The following is a 22,419-nucleotide window of genomic DNA, read 5'->3' on the forward strand; positions in this document are numbered from 1 at the left end:
AATCAAAATTTATCACAAAGATTGACTTGCTAAAAGAATATTGTCAAGTGCCATTATCAGAATGCGCAAAGGGGATATCGGCTTTTGTGATGCCAAATGGACTATATCAGTTTACAGAGATAAAAACAAAAAAACTACGGATGCTGGAAATCCAAAACAAAAACAGAATTACCTGGAAAAACTCAGCAGGTCTGGCAGCATCGGCAGAGAAGAAAAGAGTTGACGATTCGAGTCCTCATGACCCTTCGACAGAACTTGAGTTCGAGTCCAAGAAAGAGTTGAAATATAAGCTGGTTTAAGGTGTGTGTGGGGGGGCTGGAGAGAGAGAGAGGAGGGGGTTGGTGTGGTTGTAGGGACAAACAAGGCCTACTCCTCAACCCCCTCCTATGGCGCCACCCCATGCCCATGCAAAAGATGCAACACCTGCCCCTTCACTTCCTCTCTCCTCACCGTCCAAGGGCCCAAACACTCCTTTCAAATGAAGCAGCATTTCACTTGCATTTCCCCCAACTTAGTCTACTGCATTCGTTGCTCCCAATGTGGTCTCCTCTACATTGGAGAGACCAAACGTAAACTGGGCGACCGCTTTGCGGAACACCTGCGGTCTGTCCGCAAGAATGACCCAAACCTCCCTGTCGCTTGCCATTGTAACACTCCACCCTGCTCTCTTGCCCACATGTCTGTCCTTGGCTTGCTGCACTGTTCCAGTGAAGCCCAACGCAAACTGGAGGAACAACACCTCATCTTCCGACTGGGCACTTTACAGCCTTCCAGACTGAATATTGAATTCAACAACTTTAGGTCTTGAGCTCCCTCCCCCATCCCCACCCCCTTTCTGTTTCCCCTTCCTTTTTTTTCCAATAAATTATATAGATTTTTCTTTTCCCACCTATTTCCATTATTTTTAAATATTTTAAAATCTTGTATGCGCTCCCCACCCCCACTAGAGCTATACCTTGAGTGCCCTACCATCCATTCTTAATTAGCACATTCGTTTAGATAATATCACCAACTTTAACACCTATGTGTTCTTTTGTTCTATTGTTGTTGACATCTTTTGATGATCTGCTTGTTTGTCCCTACAACCACACCAACCCCCTCCACTTCTCTCTCTCTCCGCCCCCCCCACACACACCTTAAACCAGCTTATATTTCAACTCTTTCTTGGACTCGAACTCAAGTTCTGTCGAAGGGTCATGAGGACTCGAAACGTCAATTCTTTTCTTCTCCGCCGATGCTGCCAGACCTGCTGAGATTTTCCAGGTAATTCTGTTTTTGTTTTATATCAGTTTACATGCCATTTGGTATGAAGAACGCACCTGCGACATTTCAAAAACCAATGAACAAAGTAATTGCAGGTCTAAGCAATTGTGCTATTTATATGGATGACTTAGTTTTCAGTCAGATGTGGGATGAGCATTTAGAGCATCTGGAAGAATTACAAGTAGCTAATTTGGTGATGAACTTGGCTCAGAGTGAATTTGCAAAAGCGCAAGTTACATATCTAGGCCAATCATTGGACATGGTAAGGTGGCTCCAAGAGATGTGAAATTCAAGGCTATCATGGATTTCCCAGTGCCTACAACAAAATGAAAAGTTTTGAGATTTCTGGGAATGAGTGGGTTTTACCGGAAATTTGTACCAAATTTTAGCCAAGTGCTTGCTCCACTGACTGAACTATTAAAAAAGAACAAGAAGTTTAAAATGACACTGGAATGTCAGAAGGCACTTGACAGTTTGAAAACTGTATTAACTACAACACCGGTTTGACAGTACCCAATTACACCAAGCAATTTAAGTTGGCCATAAAAACAAAAACAAAAACAAAAAAACTGCGGATGCTGGAAATCCAAAACAAAAACAGAATTACCTGGAAAAACTCAGCAAGTCTGGCAGCATCGGCGGAGAAGAAAAGAGTTGACGTTTCGAGTCCTCATGACCCTTCAACAGAACTTGAGTACTCAAGGGTCATGAAGACTCGAAACGTCAACTCTTTTCTTCTGCGCCGATGCTGCCAGACCTGCTGAGTTTTTCCAGGTAATTCTGTTTTAATTTAAGTTGGCCGTTGATGCAAGTGATTTAGGCATTGGGGCTGTACTGTTACAAGAAGATGTCACTGGAATTAAAAAACTGATAGGGTTATTTTCACAGTAGTTGAATGCACCACAGAGAATATATTCAATGATTGAGGAGATGTTGGGTTTGGTGTTAGCATTGCAGCATTTTGAAATCTACGGGGCAAACAATTCATCAGAAACAATTGTTTATACGGACCACAATCCTTTAAAGTTTCTGAACAAATTTTGAGGCAAAATTGCAAGGCAATTCAGGTGGAGTTTATTACTGCAACCATTTAATCTAGATAATATGTCACTGGATGAGAGAATCTGTTTGCAGATGTGTTATCAAGAGTTTAAAGCTCAGTGGAAAGATTAGACATTTTAAAACATGGACATTGAACTGGAATGATTTCTGTTGATACCAAGAATTTGTGTATATATACATATATATATGTATATATATATTTCATGTTAATGTATGCATCTGGTAATGTAATAGTGTAAATATATAGTTAAGTATAGGAGATAGTGTAAGATGGGTTAATAAAAAATGAAGCCATCTTTTAAAATTATGACGGTTCATTTTTCGATAAGGAGGGGAATGACATGAAGAGATTAATGTCTATAATGTTATTGGAAATTATTTTTTAAAATAGAGTTTAGTGGTATCTGTGTCTTAATTGGATTAAAGCGAGCTAGTCCAGGTGCTTTGATGTACAGAAAGAAGTAGGTTTGAAATGGTAATTAGTTAAACATGGGGAAGTTTAGACACATAGGTGTCAAGGGGTCAATTTGCATTTTTAAATAAAGCAATAAAAAGAATGGGTGAAATCTTGCACATAGCAAGAAGATGCCAAGCAATATGTTTTTTTTTAGCTTACTAATAAAATTGGTGGAATCAAAGGGGGTTATTGTTAGGAGAGATAAAATTACAAACCTAGTAATACAATGGGAAATTTACATTCAAAGGAAAAGCTAGGTATAAACAGAAAGGAGTTTATGTATTTAAGGCAGAGGTATTTAAGATCTAACCTGCAACTGTGTGTGCAAGGAACCTCGTAAGGTCAAATGTGATTTGCCTGTGGTCTTTTTAAATTATGAGTTTTACTGTTGCCTTAACGGGGGTGTAATTGAGAGTCAGATTAATTAGGGGATTTTTGTAGTTATTATAGTAGTAATTTTGTGGACATATGTATGTACTTACAATTTTTCTTGTATTAATAAATGTTTAATTTAGTTTTATAAAACAACTTCTTGAGACTCGGTGGTCTTGTTACTACTGAATTCAAAGCCTGCATCTCGAAAGATACAAATTGCAAAAATGGATTATGACAAGTCGTTTCAAGTTTCCCTCCAGGATTTGAACACCCTTATCATCGGCTGTGTCATAATACCAATCACCTTGAATCGGTGTCCTCTGGTTTTCGACTCTTCCAGTTTCTATCTACTCTGTCTAAATCCCTCATGTTTTGAACACTTAATCAAATTTAACTCAATCTCACTTTTCCCAGGAGAGCTATCCCAACTTTACTTTAATTAAGTAGCTCTTTGGCTATAAATCACAGTCAGAGAATGCCATACAGACACAATGACTTCTCACTTTAATAAACTGCACATGTTCCCACTGTTACCTTGTTTGACCTGAGCCATGTGTGAACCTTTTGCAACAAAATGATTGTGTTAGGTTGAGCATGAAGAACCAATGATTCCTTTTAGAGTCACAGAACAGCACAACACAGGAGGGCCTTTGGTTGAGTCTGCACGAGCTCTTTCGAAAAGGCAATCCAATTAGTCTCACTCCCTTGATCTTTCCTCATGTTTGTGCAATTTGTTCACCTTCAAGCGATACCAGACTGCGATGTTATGCTTATCAGGAAAGGACCAATTGGCTGGGTCCCTTTTCTCTTGAATAGAGATGGCTGAGTGTTTGTCGAATAGAGATCTTTAAATTCTGAAAGGTTTTGATAGAGTAGATACAAAGAGAATGTTTCCTCTTGTGGGGAAGAGCAGAACGAGAGGCCATCAATATAAGATAGTAACCAAGAAATCCAGTATGGAATTCAATAAAAACTTCTTCACCCAGAGAGCCTACATTCTTGGGCAGTCCCTTGCAATCGAGGATGACTTGCTTCCACTCTGGTTGATGGGATCTGAGATGGCTGATAAATCCAATGCGTGATCTGCAGATTCTGCCACATACTGGGCAGGTGCCTGAAGGGTTGGTAGATGGGTTGTTTGGAGGTTTGTGCACTCTCTCAACATCCTTAACTTCACACCTGCACATTCCCAATAAAGGTTTTTCAATGTGTTTGGTGCCTTCCCAAATGAACGTTCTTCATTCTGGTTGGTTACAAGCCATGAGTCAGTGGGGATGTTTGATCTTTTCAAGGATGCTTTGAGGACATCCCTAAACTGTTTCTGTAATCCTCCTGGCAGTCTCCTGCCAGAACCGTTTCCGAATTCCAAATAGAGCAGTTGCTGTGGGAGCAACATGTCTCACCCATTGGAGCTGGTTTTGAGTGATTAGTGCCTCAGTGCTGTTAGACCGCTTTAGATTTAGAGGATTTTGCAAACCACCACTGCTGCTCCTTCTCCAGTGCATTGAGGTGTCTTCTGTAGGTTGCCCAAGTCTTCGAAGTATATGGGAACACAGGGATCACTGCTGCCCAGTAAACCATGACCTCAGTCATGGGTTTGAGATCCTGGCCCTCAAATACTCTATTCCTCAGTCTGAGAGTGATGAGAATTTGGAACTCATTACTATGTGGAGTTGGTGGTGCAAGTAGAATAAATACAGTTAAGGGGAGAGATTAGATTAATATCTGAGGGAGAAGGGAATAGAGGATTATGCTAATAGATTTAGACGAGGAAAGGTGCGAGTGGCCGACATGGACTCGTTAAGTCAAATGGCCTGTTTACAAATTCTATGTGGTTCTGTTTAAATATTTTAAACAAGTTACATCAATGGATTCTAGCCCATCGCCATAACCACTTGGCCACAATACCTACCAAAAAAAAAGGTGCCGCACCATAATTCCTGACAGTGGTAGAATTTTAAACTTCTCACTGAATCTTGCATACAATGTTTTGACTTTGCACTTACACAAATTGTCGTTTGTAATATAGAACTTGAGTATTGCTGAAAAAAAGAAACACTGTCAAAGCTTTTCATCTTGCATTCATCAGGACAGTTTGCAAGAATACCGATTGTAAAGGTACAACAATTTATACTGCATGAGAAAAGAGTGCTGACTGGTTGGCAAGTGGACTCTGAATTGTACAGCCGTTGCCATGGAGAAGGCACCAGGGAATTTTTGCATTCTCCATGGTTCATTTCCCATGATCAATCAGAGTTGACCTGCCTGGTTTGAATTTAAACAAGAGCTTGGCAGCGGATAATGTTTACTGAGCTTCAAACATCCACTAACTTTTTATTTTTTACAAAACATACTATTAGGTTTGCAAGACAGACCTATTATTAAGCCATTTGAGATATCCTTAATATGTTGCCCTCTATCCTAGCAATCATATATTGCATCCCTAATGATTCTTTCAAGCATCTGTCCTTTACTGATGTGAAACAAATGGGTCAATGGTTACCTGGGTCAGTCCTGTCAGCTGTTTTAAAGATGGGGATGACATTGACCTCCTTCTAATTTACAATACCATCCCAGAATGCAAGGAGATATTAGAAATACAGGTAAAAGCTCACACACCACTTGTCCCATCTCCCTGAGGATCTTTAGGTGGATGCCATCCAGCCTGGCTACACTATCAATTTTCAATTCTTAATAATATTTAAAACAATATGTTCAGCTAATTTAATATAAATAGTTTTATCAATAAAATCATTCAATTCTAATAGTCAAGCAGCATCTTCAAGGACAGAGACTGCTGCAAAGTACTTTGAGTATTTGCACCATACCCTGAAACCTGTCCTTGAACATCTTTCAATGATCTGACTGTCCTTGACTGTTCTTTGACTCTTCACATAACTTAAAAAGCTTTCCCCATGACTTCTACAGTTATCCCTTTTCCAATGGCCTTTTATCTGATCTAAACATCACCTATGTTTTCTTCAACACAAAAACAGAATTACCTGGAAAAACTCAGCAGGTCTGGCAGCATCGGCGGAGAAGAAAAGAGTTGATGTTTCGAGTCCTCATGACCCTTCGACAGAACTTGAGTTCGAGTCCAGGAAAGAGCTGAAATATAAGCTGGTTTAAGGTGTGTGTGTGGGGGGCAGAGAGATAGAGAGGCAGAGAGGTGGAGGGGGTTGGTGTGGTTGTAGGGACAAACAAGCAGTGATAGAAGCAGATCAGTTGGTCTTTATACTCAACTTTGTATAGTTGAATATTAGATGCCCTTAATTTATAGAACATTATTGTTGACATCTTAATTGTCTTTGGCATAACTCCAAGCAATTAGTGAACTTGGAGAGAAAGCAGAGCAGGTGAAAGAAGCCAAAGATGAGCTGCAACCTGCTGGCTTGATGGTACCCTCTGCCATGCTGTGTACTCTGGGAACTGTCCTGTGTCTGTGAGCACATGCCTCTTTCTACAAGGAAGTGATTAATGTAAAACAAAAACAGTATTACCTGGAAAAACTCAGCAGGTCTGGCAGCATCGGCGGAGAAGAGTTGACATTTCGAGTCCTCGTGACCCTTCAACAGAACTGAGTGAATCTTAGGAAAGGGGTGAATTATAAGCTAGTTTAAGGTGGTGGTGTGGTTGTAGGGACAAGCAAGCAGTGATAGGAGCAGATAATCAAAAGATGTCACAGACAAAAGAACACAGAGGTGTTGAAGGTAGTGAAATTATCTAAACGAATGTGCTAATTAAGAATGGATGGTAGGGCACTCAAGGTGCAGCTCTAGTGCGGGTGGGATGGAAAGGCTAGCAGGGCATAAAAAATTTAAAAATAATGGAAATAGGTGGGAAAAGAAAAATCTATATAAATTATTGGAAAAAACAAAGGGGGAAGAAACAGAAAGGGGGTGGGGATGGAGGAGGGAGTTCAAGATCTAAGGTTGTTGAATTCAATATTCAGTCCGGAAGGCTGTAAAGTGCCTAGTCGGAAGATGAAGTGCTGTTCCTCCAGTTTGCGTTGGGCTTCACTGGAACAATGCAGCAAGCCAAGGACAGACATGTGGGCAAGACAGCAGGATGGAGTGTTAAAATGGCAAGCGACAGGGAGGTTTGGGTCATTCTTGCGGACAGAATGCATCTTCCGACTAGGCACTTTACAGCCTTCCGGACTGAATATTGAATTCAACAACTTTAGATCTTGAACTCCCTCCTCCATCCCTACCCCTTTCTGTTTCTTCCCCCTTTTGTTTTTTCCAATAATTTATATAGATTTTTCTTTTCCCACATATTTCCATTATTTTTAAAAATTTTATGCCCTGCTAGCCTTTCCAACCCATCCCCACCAGAGATGTAACTCTACAAACACGTTTCCATCTGTTTCAGATGAAGTTACATTGCTTCATAGTTTACCATTGTGAGATTTGAACTCTTGATCTTGGGGTTACAAACCCAGTACCATAACCACTTGGCTATTTAGGCCAAGTACTAGAGCTGTACATTGTTTCATAGTTTGCCATTGTGAGATTTGAACTCTTGATCTTGGGGAGATGTAACTCTTTTGAGTACAAACCCGTTTCCATCTGTTTCAGATGAAGTTACATTGTTTCATAGTTTGCCATTGTGAGATTTGAACTCTTGATCTTGGTGTTACAAACCCAGTACCATAACCACTTGGCTATTCAAGCCAAGCCAAATGATTGCAACTTGCAGCTAGCAGGCAACATGCTCTTGAGTAACTCTTTTGAGTACAAACACATCTTCATCCGTTTCAGATGAAGTTACATTGTTTCATAGTTGGCCATTGTGAGATTTGAACTCCTGATCTTGGGGTTACAAACCCAGTACCATACTATTTAGGCCAAGCACTAAAGCTGTAACTCTTTTGAGTACAAACACGTTTCCATCTGTTCCAATTCAGATGAAGTTACATTGTTTCATAGTTTGCCATTGTGATATTTGAACTCTTGAATCTTGGGGTTACAAACCCAGTACCATAACCGCTCGGCTATTTAGGCCAAGCACTAGAGCTGTAACTCTTTCGAGTAATGAGTTATTGTAACTCTTTTGAGTACAAACATGTTCCCATCTGTTCCTATTCAGATGAAGTTACATTGTTTCATAGTTTGCCATTGTGAGATTTGAACTCTTGATCTTGGGGTTACAAGCCCAGTACCATTGCCACTTGGCTATTTAGGCCAAGCCCAAAAATCGGCAGTAACTCGTTCGAGTACAAACCCGTTTCCATCTGTTTCAGATGAAGTTACATTGTTTCATAGTTTGCCATTGTGAGATTTGAACTCTTGATCTTGGGGTTACAAACCCAGTACCATACTATTTAGGCCAAGCACTAGAACTGTAACTCTTTCGAGTACAAACTCGTTTCCATCTGTTTCAGATGAAGTTACATGGTTTCATAGTTTGCCATTGTGAGATCTGAACTCTTGATAATCTTTTAAATCTGAACTCTTGATCTTGGGGTTACAAACCCAGTACCATAACCACTTGGATATTTAGGCCAAGCTCTAGAGCTGTAACTCTTTCGAGTACAAACCCGTTTCCATCTGTTTCAGATAAAGTTACATTGTTTCATAGTTTGCCATTGTGAGATCTGAACTCTTGATAATCTTTTAAATCTGAACTCTTGATCTTGGGGTTACAAACCCAGTACCATAACCACTTGGCTATTTAGGTCAAGCTCTAGAGCTGTAACTCTTTCGAGTACAAACCCATTTCCATCTGTTATTTCAGATGAAGTTACATAGTTTGCCATTGTGAGATTTGAACTCTTGATCTTGGGGTTACAAACCCAGTACCATAACCACTTGGCTATTTAGGCCAAGCTCTGGAGCTGTAACTCTTTCGAGTACAAACCCATTTCCATCTGTTTCAGATGGAGTTACATTGTTGCATAGTTTTGCCATTGTGAGATTTGAACTCTTGATACTCTTTTGAGTAAACCTGTTTCCATCTGTTTCAGATGAAGTTACATTGTTCCATAGTTTGCCATTGTGAGATTTGAACTCTTGATCTTGGGGTTGCAAGCCCAGTACCATAACCACTTGGCTATTCAGGCCAAGCAAATGTTGTACCCAGGTCTTTTTACCAGCCTCCTAACTCCTGCAGGTCTGGCAGCATCTGTAACTCTTTCGAGTACAAACATGTTTCCATCTGTTTCAGATGAAGTTACATTGTTTCATAGTTTGCCATTGTGAGATTTGAACTCTTGATCTTGGGGTTATAAACCCAGTTCCATCACCACTTGGCTATTTAGGCCAAGCTCTAGAGCTGTACCTTGAGTGCCCTACCATCCATTCTTAATTAGCTCATTCATTTAGATAATTTCACTACCTTCAACACCTGTGTTCTTTTGTCTGTGACATCTTTTGATTATCTGCTCCTATCACTGCTTACTTGTCCCTCCAACCACACCAACTACCCCACTTCACTCTCTCTCTCCCCCCCCCCCCCACTTAAACCAGCTTATATTTCACCCCTTTCCTAAGCTTCACTCAGTTCTGTTGAAGGGTCATGAGGACTCGAAACATCAACTCTTTTCTTCTCCGCCGATGCTGCCAGAACTGTTGAGTTTTTCCAGGTAATTCTGTTTTTGTTTTGGATTTCCAGCATCCGCAGTTTTTTGTTTTTATCGAAGTGATGAATATGTTGGTCCTGTCACTTGAATGGTGTTTCTGTGGGAGGCAGAATGAGCAATTTGGCATGAACTGAAGGTCATTGCTAGGAAGGATCCACTGATCTGAAAGTTTAAATCAGTATTGATCTTCATATCCAAGGGGAAGGTTGTCTCAGTGGTCATTTGGCCTCCAGAAGATGGCAGAGCTCAGTGACAAAGACACAACTCACTTTCTCTCTCAGTGCATCATCAGAGGTCCCTGTCAAACAAGCTCCTTACCCAGCATGCAAATCTATATTTTGATCAGGGAACTCCAGTGGTCTGCCTGGCTGCATACCAGAATAGAATAACATATCAGCCAGGTGTTGCAATAGTAGAAGATTTTTGCAACTGTAAACAATACCCTCCTGGGATGATCAACGAAGAAAAGAAATATTTTGATAGAGCCTTTTGCAACCTCAGGACCTCCCAAAGCACTTTCCAGCCCTTGAAGTAAATATGGAAATCAATTTGCTGGCACAGGCTTCCCAAAACTGCAGAAATAAATGACAAAACAAAAACACAATTACCTGGAAAAACTCAGCAGGTCTGGCAGCATTGGTGGAGAAGAAAAGAGTTGACGTTTCGAGTCCTCATGACCCTTCAACAGAACGATAATCTGCTTTAGTGATGTTGGCTGAGGGACAAATGTTGACCAAGACACAGGGAGATCACCCCTGCTTTTTTTAAGGTAGTGCCATGGGATCCTTTACGTCTGCCTGAGAGGGCAGATAGGTCCTCAGTTTAATGTCTCATCAGAAAGACAGCACCTCCAACAGTCCAGCGCTCCTTCAGTATGCTGGCCTGAATTATGGGTTTAAGGCTCAAGAATGGGGGCTTGATCAGACAAACTTCTGACTCAAAAACACCACAATTAAGTGTTTTGTTGGTCAAAGAAAGTTTTATCTTAAGGAAAATCTGGTCGCCAAAGGTTGGTTTGTTTATTGGATTCTTTCTTTTTGGTCACAGCACATACAGGGTTAAAAGCAGTTACTAGCTGTTTGTATAAACTGTGCTGAACAGACATTACGATCTGCACCGGAGGAGTTACTCGTTTGTGTTTGTAGCTGATTCCTGTAAGACAAGGAACAGTTCAAGATCTTAACATACAGGTGCAGGACTGAAGTCCCATTGTGTCTGAAGTAATTGGCAATGAAAGCAGACAGCGGTGATTGGATGCTGCAGTCCCAGGTCGATCAAAGTATTTGAAACAGACTAATGTACATATCCATAGCTATTAGCTCATACATTTGATGTGATTGATATGGCAGTAATTTTTTAATATGATGTCTGTTTAGATTGACGAGACACATGGCTTTAATGTGCTTCAATATATTTTCAAAGATACATGTCTGAGGTTAGACTTCTACCAGCCAGCAGAGTTGAAGGCTAAAGCTACAAGATGTCCCTGTGGTAGCATTTTGCATTGCAAGGTGTAAGTGACTGAAGGATCAATCTTGTGTTGAGGGTTTATGCAGAATTGTCTTTATTGTTTTGATATTTCAAGGGGTTTAGTGAAGTTTGTCATTTCTGTAAATGCTTTGTTGCCTACTTGGTGCCAAGGTTAGGGAAATGTCTACCCAGTTTGAAAGGATATTGGAGGGGGAGGGTAAGAATCCAGTCATTGAGTTCCATGTTGGGATCAACAGAATAGAAACATATATGCAAGGAACAGGAGTAGGCCATTCAGCCCTTCGAGCCTGCTCCGCCATTCATTATGATCAGGGCTGATCATCCAACTCAATAGCCTGCTCCTGCTTTCTCCCTATACCCTTTGATCTCTTTCACCCCAAGAGCTATATCTAACTCCTTCTTGAAAACATACAATGTTTTGGTCTCAACTACTTTCTGTGGTAACAAGTTCCACAGGCTCACCACTCTCTGGGTGAAGAAATTTCTCATCTCAGTTCTAAATGGTCTACCCCATATCCTTAGACTGTGACCCCTGGTTCTGGGCTCCCCCACCAAAAGGGAACATCCTTCCTGCATCTACCCTGTCTAGTCCTGTTAGAATTTTATAAGTTTCTATGAGATCTCCCCTCTTATTCTGAACTCCAGCGAATATAATCCTAATCGACTCAATCTCTCCTCATATGTCAGTCCCGCCATCTCATGAATCAGTCTGGTAAATTTTCCCTGCACTCACTCTATAGCAAGTACATCCTTCCTCAGATGAGGAGACCAAAACTGCACACAATATTCCAGGTGTGGTCTCACTAAGGCCCTGTACAATTGCAGCAAGACATCCCTGTTCCTGTACTTGAATCCTCTGGCTATGAAGGCCAACATATCATTTGCCTTCTTTACCGCCTGCTGCACCTGCATGCCTTTTACTTACTCTCTCTCAATTTATAGCCATTTAGATAATAATCTGCCTTCCTGTTTTTGCTACCAAAATGGATAACCTGACATTTATCCACATTATACAGCATCTGCCATGCATTTGCCCACTCACTCAGCTTGTCCAAATCACACTGAAGCATCTCTACATCATCCTCACAGCTCACTCTCCCACCCAGCTTTGTGTCATCTGCAAATTTGGAGGTATTACATTTAATTCCCTCATCTAAATCATTAATATATATTGTGAATAGCTGGGGCCCCAGCACCGATCCCTGCAGTACCCCACTAGTCACTGCCTGCCATTCAGAAAAAGACCCGTTTATTCCTCTTTGTTTCCTGTCTGCCAATCAGCTTTCTATCCATCTCAATACACTACCCTCAATCCCATCCGCTTTAAATCTACATGCCAATCTCTAATGTGGGACTTTGTCAAAAGCCTTCTGAAAGTCCAAATAAACCACATCCACTGGCTCCCCCATCAACTCTACTAGTTACATCCTCGAAAAATTCCAGTAGATTTGTCAAGCATGATTTCCCTTTCATAAATCCAAGCTGACTCTGTCCGATTCTGCCACTGTTTTCCATGTGCTCAGCTATTAAATCTTTTATAATGGACTCTAGAATTCTCCCCACTACCGACGGACGTCAGGCTGACTGGTCTACAATTCCCTGTTTTCTCTCTGGCTCCCTTGTTAAATAGTGGGGTTACATTAGCTATCCTCCAATCTGTAGGAACTGTTCCAGAATCTATAGAATCTCAGAAGATGACCACCAATGCATCCACTATTTCTAGGGCCACTTCCTTAAGTACTTTGGGATATAGATTATCAGGCCCCGGGATTTATTGGCCTTCAATCCCATCAATTTCCCCAACACCACCCTTCCTCACCGTCCAAGGGCCCAAACACTCCTTTCAAGTGAAGCAGCATTTCACTTGCACTTCCCTCAATTTAGTCTACTGCATTCACTGCTCCCAATGCAGTTTCCTCTACATTGGAGAGACCAAACATAGACTGGGTGACCGCTTTGCGGAACACCTTCGGTCTGTCTGCAAGCATGACCCAGACCTCCCTGTCGCTTGCCATTTCAACACCTCACCCTGCTCTCATGCCCACATGTCCGTTCTTGGCCTGCTGCAATGTTCCAGTGAAGCTCAACGCAAACTGGAGGAACAGCACCTCATTTTCCGACTAGGCACTTTACAGCCTTCTGGACTGAATATTGAGTTCAACAACTTTAGATAATGAACTCTCTCCTCCATCCCCACCCTCTTTCCCACCCCCCTTTTTCCCAATAATTTATATATATTTTTCTTTTCCCACCTATTTCCATTATTTTTAAATGTATTTCTATCCATTGTTTTATCTCTACCTTTTAGCCTATTACGATCCCTTCCCCCCACCCCACCTCACCTCCACTAGGGCTATCTGTACCTTGCTCGTCCTGCTTTCTACCCTTAATGTCACCTATTAGCACATTTCTTAGCTAATATCACCACTGTCAACACCTCTTTGTCCTTTTGCCACCTATCACTGGCCCTCTGTCCAGCTCTATCTGTACCCCCCCCACTCCGCTTAAACCAGCTTATATTTCACCTCTCTTCTATTTTTCCTTAGTTCTGTTGAAGAGTCATATGGACTCGAAATGTTAACTGTATTCCTCTCTGCAGATGCTGTCAGACCTGCTGAATTTTTCCAGGTATTTTTACTTTTGTTTTGGATTTCCAGCATCCGCAGTTTTTTGCTTTTATCCCCAACACCATTTCCCTACTAGTACTGATTTCTTTCAGTTCCTCCCTCTCACTAAACCATGTGTTCCCCAACATTTCTGGTATGTTATTAGTGTCCTCCTTTGTGAAGACAGAACCAAAATATGTATTTAGTTGGTCAGCCATTTTTTTTGTTCCCCATTATAAATTCCCCTGTCTCTAACTGTAAGGGACCTACATTTGTCTTCACCAACATTTTTCTTTTCACATACCTATAGAAACTTTTACAGTCAGTTTTTATGTTCCCTGCAAGCTTACTCTCGTAATCCATTTTCCCCTTCTTAATCAATCCCTTGGTCCTCCTTTGCTGAATTCTAAACTGCTCCCAATCCTCAGGTCTGTTGTTTTTTCTGGCCAATTTGTATGCCTCTTTCTTGCATCTAATACTATCTCTAATTTCCATTGTAAGTCATGGTTTGGCCATCTTTCCTGTTTAACTTATGTGCCAGACAGGAATAAACAATTGTTGCAGTTCACCCATGCACTCTTTTGAATGTTTGCCATTGCCTATCCGCCCTCATCTCTTTAAGTAACGTTTCCCAATCCATCATAGCCAACTTGCGCCTCATACCATTGTAGTTTCCTTTATTAAGATTCAGGACCCAAGTCTGAGAATCAACTACATCACTCTCCATCTTGATGAAGAATTCTATCATATTATGGTCGCTCATCCCCAAGGGGCCTCGCACAATTAGATTACCAATTATTCCTTTCTCATTACACAATACCTTACAAAAGGCTAGCTGCAGAGCAGTGCAGTTTGTGCTGATGTGCTGTGAGAGTGACAGCAAAAGAATACCAACTAGTCACCCTTGCAGTTGCAGACGAAATCTCTCTCTCTCTGTTGCTGGAGGCAAGGCTCCGCAGAAACCAAAATCGACAAGGAAATATCTATCCTGCAGAACAAGGGGTCTTCAAACTAACTGTGAAACTGCCGAAGTCAGCTCTCCTGGAATCACCCAACTTAACGGCCGTAACATACCACTGTCTCTCTCAGACAAGCCAAAGACTGATCCACTTCTTTAAAAACTTTTATTTGGACTATTAGCTTCTCATTTCTGATCTGTATGTATGTGTGTTGCATTTTTATTGTTTTTCTCGGGTTTTGGTAACTAAAAAACTTAACTCTTTCTTTGACTCAAGAAAGCCTCGTTAAATTGGCTCCTTCTAAAAGTAAATACATTTGGACTGGCAAAAGGCATCCATGGGGAAGCAATCCCTTCTAATTTAACCTTGTTGCAACCAGTTGTGGGCGTTTAATAAAGGGGAGCCAGCTCATTCCTCCTCACCCAGGAGCATAACAAAATTGGGGTGCCGTTCAGGAAGTTAACACATTGGGGACCTCACCTGGAGGCTGGTCAAAAAAGCCTCTTGTCGAGATATAGATATTCCATGATTTGTGAAGCAGAACAATAGTCAATCAAAGAAAGTCCCATGCAAACAGAAGCTTAATGGGTCAATTAGCAGCTATTTAATGATTTAAACAATTCACAAAACTATCAGGCAAATAAACAAAATGGATACAACCTTGAAAGGAAGGGTCTCAGCAACAAAGCTGAGATCAGCTCCCTTGTAGCTCCTGAAGTTTCTTTTTCTTGTTCCTGGATGTCCTTTCTTGAGGTGAAGCTTAAGGCTCCTCTGCCTGTACTGAAGAATCTGTCACAATGTCCATTTCTATTTGATATAAAGTTAATATAAATCCCATTTAGGTCTCTCTCCTGGATTCGTTGAAGATGAAAGATTGGCTGAGTCACACATCACAGTATGAACCCATGTGTGGTCCATCCATTGTGGGAAACTTCCTGCAGACTGTTGTCCAAGTGATCACTCTCACTCCCATTAACTATCACTCCCAGTGATCACTGTAAACCCCAGTGATCACTGCCACTAGTAAGGGTTAGTGCCACTCTCACTGATCACTATCATTCTCAGAGATACTGTTACTACCAGGGATTGGTGTCACTACTAGCCCACAGCTCCAGTACCTGTCATCATTGTCACAAGGAGGGATAAGAGTAAGTATGCTGAGTGTTACTGTCAGCTGCAGCTCTATGGCTCTGTGCCAGTATTGCCATGGGTTCCATTAACACTGCCACACTCCACACCACCCAGTTGGTAAACAATTTATCGTATAAATAGACCAGGAATCATTATGAGTGATTTGGCACAAGCCACTGATGAGTGCACCACCCAGACTGCAGCCACTTCTAATCAAAGTAACGGGATACATATGTCTTCAAGTCCAATCCAAACCTGGTAGCAAAATGATTCCTTAAGACACTGAGCGTGTTACCCAATGTGAAAAAAAATGCAGATGTTTGGCTTGATCTACAAGTAGATCGCACAGACATCGAAGTAGAAGATGTATTCAATCTTGATCTGATGAGTTTTGGTCAATGCCACTGCAACCAAATGCTGGAGAGAACAGCAAATGATCCATGACTGCAAGTTATTGCAGGGTTGGCCTGATTCCTCCCCCTCTCTTTCCAACCCCCCCTCCCCTCTTTCATTCCAACCTCCTCCTCTCCACTCCTCCCCTCACCCCCTTCTTCCTCCCCTTCCCCGTACACACCCTCTCCCTTCCCCCACCTGTCCCCCCTTTCTCTACCCCCTCACCCCCTATCTCTTTCCCTCCTGTCCCCTCCCCTTCCCCCCACACCCCTGCCCTGTCCCCCCCATCCCACCCTCCCCACAGCCCCTGTCCCCCCCATCCCCTCCCCTCTGTCCCCCCTCCCTCCGCCCCCTCCCCTCCCTTTCCTCCGCCCCCTTGTTTCCCCGCCTTTCACCTGCTGTTTGTTTTGATGACGTTCACACTCCAACCAGTCCTGCCACTGCTAGCCAATCAGCGAAAGTGTGACACACCTGCGAGTTCCTCACCAATCAGAAACTCTCAACTTAGATTCAACTTCACCAATCAGCGTGTTTGTTATTGCCGCCGGCACGCGAACCAATCAGTGCGCGCGGGTCAATCCCGCGCCAACCAATCAGAGGTTTGGCGCGGCGACGGTGCGCATGCGCAAGGCGGCGGAACGCTCCGGAATACAAGATGGAGGCGGCGGCCGAGCGGTGAAGCGGAGGCGGGAGCAGGGGCAAGACGGATCGCTGTCGCTCCTCACTTACTACATGGCAGGTACACCGGGTGCGCACAACACCGGCACACGTGGCGCGACGAGCGCGGCATGGCGCACCTCACCAGCGGTCCGTTACATTTCGCCCAGACCTGTCGAAGTGGAGGAAGAGGCGGCGGCGGCGGCGGCGCAGTGTTTGGTCGGAGCTGGCAGCCGCCGCCATCTTGAGGCTTGTTGTTGTGAGCCAGCCCGAGAGAGCGGGCGGCCTAGACTCCCTCCTTACTGCTTCAACTCTTGCTCCGGTTGCTCAAGCCCGCTCCTGGTGTTCTTAAGTCTTTGTGTGAGAAGTTGCCTTGAGCCCGTGGCTCCCAATCCTGCCGTCGCTGCCGCTCTCCTCCCGCCCCCGTCAGAGACCCGGCTGGGGATCTGGGCGGGCGGCATCACAGGAGCATGCGCAGTGAGGAGCCGGCTATACAGCGGCTCCATTGACAACATCGGGGGGAAGGGAGGGAAGGGGGGGAGGGACACGGGGAGGAAGGGGGGGAGGGACACGGGGGGGAGGGAGGGGGGAAGGGAGGGAGGGACACGGGGGAGGGAGGGGGGGAAGGGAGGGAGGGACACGGGGGGGAAGGGGGGGAGGGACACGGGGAGGGAGGGGGGAAGGGAGGGAGGGACACGGGGAGGGAGTGGGGAAGGGAGGGAGGGACACGGGGAGGGAGGGGGGAGGGACACGGGGAGGGAGGGGGGAGGGACACGGGGAGGGAGGGGGGAGGGACACGGGGAGGGAGGGGGGAAGGGGGGGAGGGACACGGGGAGGGAGTGGGGAAGGGAGGGAGGGACACAGGGAGGGAGGGGGGAGGGACACGGGAGGGAGGGGGGAGGGACACGGGGAGGGAGGGGGGAGGGACACGGGGAGGGAGGGGGGAAGGGGGGGAGGGACACGGGGAGGGAGGGGGGAAGGGAGGGAGGGACACGGGGAGGGAAGGGAGAGAGTGGGAGGGACACGGGGAGGAAGGGAGGGAGGGAGAGAGTGGGAGGGACACGGGGAGGAAGGGAGGGAGGGAGAGAGTGGGAGGGACACGGGGGGGAAGGGAGGGAGGGACACGGGGAGGAAGGGAGAGAGGGAGAGAGAGGGAGGGACACGGGGGGGGGAAGGGAGGGAGGGACACGGGGAGGAAGGGAGAGAGGGAGGGACACGGGGGGGGGGGGAGAGAGAGGGAGAGACACGGGGGGAAGGGAGAGAGAGGGAGAGACACGGGGGGAAGGGAGAGAGAGGGAGAGACACGGGGGGGGGAGAGACACGGGGGGGGAGAGAGAGGGAGAGACACGGGGGGGGAGAGAGAGGGAGAGACACGGGGGGGGGGAGAGAGAGGGAGAGACACGGGGGGGGGAGAGAGAGGGAGAGACACGGGGGGGGGAGAGAGAGGGAGAGACACGGGGGGGGAGAGAGAGGGAGAGACACGGGGGGGGGAGAGAGAGGGAGAGACACGGGGGGGGGAGAGAGAGGGAGAGACACGGGGGGGGGGAGAGAGAGGGAGAGACACGGGGGGGGGGGGAGAGAGAGGAGGGACACGGGGGGGGGGGAGAGAGAGGGAGAGACACGGGGGAGGGAGAGACACGGGGGGGGGAGAGAGAGGGAGAGACGGGGGGGGGGAGAGAGGGAGGGAGACGGGGGGGGGGAGAGAGGGAGGGACACGGGGGGAAGGGAGAGAGAAGGAGGGACACGGGGGGAAGGGAGAGAGAAGGAGGGACACGGGGGGAAGGGAGAGAGAGGGAGGGACACGGGGGGAAGGGAGAGAGAGGGAGGGACACGGGGGGAAGGGAGAGAGGGAGGGACACGGGAGGGACACGGGAGGGAGGGAGGGACACGGGAGGGAGGGAGGGAGGGACACGGGAGGGAGGGACACGGGAGGGAGGGAGGGACACGGGAGGGGGAGGGAGGGAGGGACGGGGGAGGGAGGGACACGGGAGGGAGAGAGGGAGGGACATGGGAGGGACACGGGAGGGAGGGGGAGGGAGGGACACGGGAGGGAGAGAGAGGGAGGGACACGGGAGGGAGAGGGAGGGACACGGGAGGGAGAGAGAGAGAGGGAGGGACACGGGAGGGAGAGAGAGGGAGGGACACGGGAGGGAGGGACACGGGAGGGACACGGGAGGGAGGGACACGGGAGGGAGAGAGAGAGGGAGGGACACGGGAGGGAGAGAGAGAGGGAGGGACACGGGAGGGAGAGAGAGAGGGAGGGACACGGGAGGGAGGGAGAGAGAGGGAGAGATACCGCGGGAGGGAGGGAGAGAGAGGGAGAGATACCGCGGGAGGGAGGGAGAGAGAGGGAGAGATACCGCGGGAGGGAGGGAGAGAGAGGCAGGGACACGGGAGGGAGGGAGAGAGAGGCAGGGACACGGGAGGGAGGGAGAGAGAGGCAGGGACACGGGAGGGAGGGAGGGAGAGGGAGGGACACGGGAGGGAGGGAGAGGGAGGGACACGGGAGGGAGGGAGAGGGAGGGACACGGGAGGGAGGGAGAGGGAGGGACACGGGAGGGAGGGAGGGAGAGGGAGGGACACGGGAGGGAGGGGGAGGGACACGGGAGGGGGGGAGAGAGAAGGAGGGACACGGGAGGGAGAGAGAGGGAGGGACACGGGAGGGGGGGAGAGAGAGGGAGGGACACGGGAGGGGGGGAGAGAGAGGGAGGGACACGGGAGGGAGGGAGAGAGAGGGAGGGACACGGGAGGGACACGAGAGGGAGGGAGGGACACGGGAGGGAGGGAGAGAGAGAGAGGGAGGGACACGGGAGGGAGGGAGAGAGAGAGAGGGAGGGTCACGGGAGGGAGGGAGAGAGAGAGAGGGAGGGTCACGGGAGGGAGGGGGAGAGAGGGAGGGACACGGGAGGGGGAGAGAGGGAGGGACACGGGAGGGGGAGAGAGGGAGGGACACGGGGGGACACGGGAGGGAGAGGGAGGGAGGGACACGGGAAGGAGGGAGAGGGAGGGAGGGACACGGGAGAGAGGGAGAGAGAGAGAGGGAGAGAGAGAGAGAGGGAGAGAGAGAGAGGGAGAGAGAGAGAGGGAGGGAGGGAGAGAGAGAGAGGGAGGGAGGGAGAGGGAGGGAGGGAGAGGGAGGGAGGGAGAGGGAGGGAGGGAGAGGGAGTGGGGAGAGGGAGGGAGGGAGAGGGAGGGAGGGAGAGGGAGGGAGAGAGAGGGAGAGCGAGAGAGGGAGGGACTCGGGAGGGAGAGAGAGGGAGGGGGAGGGGGAGAGAGAGAGAGGGACGGACGAGGGAGGGAGGGAGGGAGGGACACTTGAGAGAGGGAGGGACACTGGAGGGACGGCGGGACACTGGAGGGACGGAGGGAGGGACACGGGAGGGTGGAGAAAGAGAGGGAGGGACACGGGAGGGCGGAGAAAGAGGGAGGGAGAGAAGGAAGGACACGGGAGGGCGAGAGAGGGAGGGACACAGGAAGGAGAGAGAGGGAGGGACACAGGAGGGAGAGAGGGGGAGGGGCACGTGGGGAAGAGGGGGAGGGGCACGTGGGGAAGAGGGGGAGGGGCACGTGGGGAAGGGAGGGGGAGGGCCTCCCTCCCTCCCCTCCCCGCGTGCCCCTCCCTCCCCTCCCTCCCCTCCCCGCGTACCCCTCCCCTCCCCGCGTACCCCTCCCCTCCCCGCGTGCCCCTCCCCTCCCCGCGTGTCCCCTCTCTCCCTCCCTTCCCTCCCCGCGAGAGAGGGACACGGTCGGGGGTGCGGGGGGGGATGGAGGGACAGACACGAGGGCAAAGGAGAGAGGGAGGGAGGGGGTCGGGACACAACCTTATTAAAGCGGGAGGGAAACAGCAACCTTATTAAATCGGAAGAGGAAATAATATCTGACAAATTTATCGTAATTATCTTGAGGTGACAAGCAGGATAGATATAGGGGAACCAGTAGATGTAATATATTTGGATTTCCAAAAGGTGTTCGATAAGGTAAAATGCACTAGCTACTTAGAAAGATAAGAGCCCATGGTTTTGGGGTAAGTATGCTAATATGGATAAAGAATTGGCTATCTAATAGAAGACAGAGTTGGGAGAAGGGGGGCATTTTCAGGATGGCAGTCTGTATCTAGTGGGGTTCCACAGGGATCAGTATTGGGGCCACAATTATTTACAATATATATTAATGACTTAGGTGAGGAAAATGAATGCACCATTGCCAAGTTTGCTGATGACACAAAAATAGGTGGGAGGTCAAGTGGTGAGTATGACACAATGAGCCAACAGAGGGATATTAACAGATTAAATGAGTGAACAAATACTTTGCAAATAGAATAGGTGGGAAAATGTGAGGTTATGCACTTTGGCAGGAAGAATACAGGAGCTGAGTATTTTTTAAATAGCGAAAGACTGCAGAAAGCTATGGCACAGGGATTTAGGGGTCCTTGCGTAGAGGGCAGTACAGGCTGGGTTGTAAAGTATATTCAAGGCTGGGATGCACCGACTTTTATTCAGTAAAGAAATCCAGGGTTATGGGGAAAAGGCAGGCAAGTTGAGTTAATGATTATCAGATCAGACATGATCTCATTGAATGGTGGTACAGACTGGAGAGAGAAGGGGGAAGGAAGGGGAGGGAGGGGGAAAAGGAAGGGGAGGGAGGGGGGAAAAGGAAGGGGAGGGAGGGGGGAAAAGGAAGGGGAGGGAGGGGGGAAAGGACAGATGGAAGGGGAGGGAGGGGGGAAAGGACAGATGGAAGGGGAGGGAGGGAGGAAAGGACAGATGGAAGGGGAGGGAGGGGGAAAAGGAGGGAAGGAAGGGGAGGGAGGGGGAAACAGAAGGGGAGGGAGGGGGAAACAAGGAGAGGGAGAAGGAAGGAAGGGGAGGGAGGGGGGGAAGGAAGGAAGGGGAGGGAGGGGGGGAAGGAAGGAAGGGGAGGGAGGGGGGGAAGGAAGGGAGGGGGGAAGGAAGGGGAGGGAGGAGGGGAAGGAAGGAAAGGGAGGGAGGGGGGAAGGAAGGAAGGGGAGGGAGGGGGGGAAGGAAGGAAGGGGAGGGAGGGGGGGAAGGAAGGAAGGGGAGGGAGGGGGGGAAGGAAGGAAGGGGAGGGAGGGGGGGAAGGAAGGAAGGGGAGGGATGGGGGGAAGGAAGGAAGGGGAGGGATGGGGGGAAGGAAGGAAGGGGAGGGATAGGGGGAAGGAAGGAAGGGGAGGGATGGGGGGAAGGAAGGAAGGGGAGGGAGGGGGGGAAGGAAGGAAGGGGAGGGAGGGGGGGAAGGAAGGAAGGGGAGGGAGGGGGGGAAGGAAGGGGAGGGAGGGGGGGAAGGAAGGAAGGGGAGGGGGGGAAGGAAGGAAGGGAAGGAAGGGGAGGGAGGGGGAGAAGGAAGGAAGGGGAGGGAGGGGGAAAGGAGGGAAGGAAGGGGAGGGAGGGGGAAACAGAAGGAGAGGGAGGGGGAAGGAAGGAA

General features: G+C 47.6%; 2 protein-coding genes across 4 annotated transcripts in view; one reads left to right on the forward strand and one right to left on the reverse strand.

Moving 5' to 3' along the window:
- The window catches only part of LOC121286863 (phospholipid transfer protein), a 230,480-nt gene extending 213,230 nt beyond the window's left edge, over nucleotides 1-17,250 (reverse strand). Inside the window, exons 1-2 of one of the 2 annotated variants that reach the window (XM_041204034.1) lie at nucleotides 17,118-17,250; nucleotides 15,457-15,603 (exon numbers count right to left, since the gene is read on the reverse strand). The gene's annotated coding sequence lies outside the window, so the exon portion shown is untranslated. Of the gene's footprint in view, nucleotides 1-15,456; nucleotides 15,604-17,117 lie in introns of those variants that run through there. The other variant, XM_041204036.1, reaches the window with a different exon arrangement.
- pcif1 (phosphorylated CTD interacting factor 1) overlaps nucleotides 16,932-22,419 on the forward strand; it is a 496,521-nt gene continuing 491,033 nt past the window's right edge. For both annotated transcript variants that reach the window (XR_005945091.1, XM_041204028.1), the window contains exon 1: nucleotides 16,932-17,059. Coding sequence is in view for 1 of the 2 variants with exons in the window: in XM_041204028.1 (XP_041059962.1) it covers nucleotides 16,942-17,059 (118 nt within the window). In the remaining variant the exon portion in view is untranslated. The remainder of the gene's footprint in view (nucleotides 17,060-22,419) is intronic.

This window comes from Carcharodon carcharias, chromosome 14 (assembly GCF_017639515.1).
Source record: "Carcharodon carcharias isolate sCarCar2 chromosome 14, sCarCar2.pri, whole genome shotgun sequence".
In the NCBI taxonomy this organism is placed as follows: domain Eukaryota; kingdom Metazoa; phylum Chordata; class Chondrichthyes; order Lamniformes; family Lamnidae; genus Carcharodon; species Carcharodon carcharias.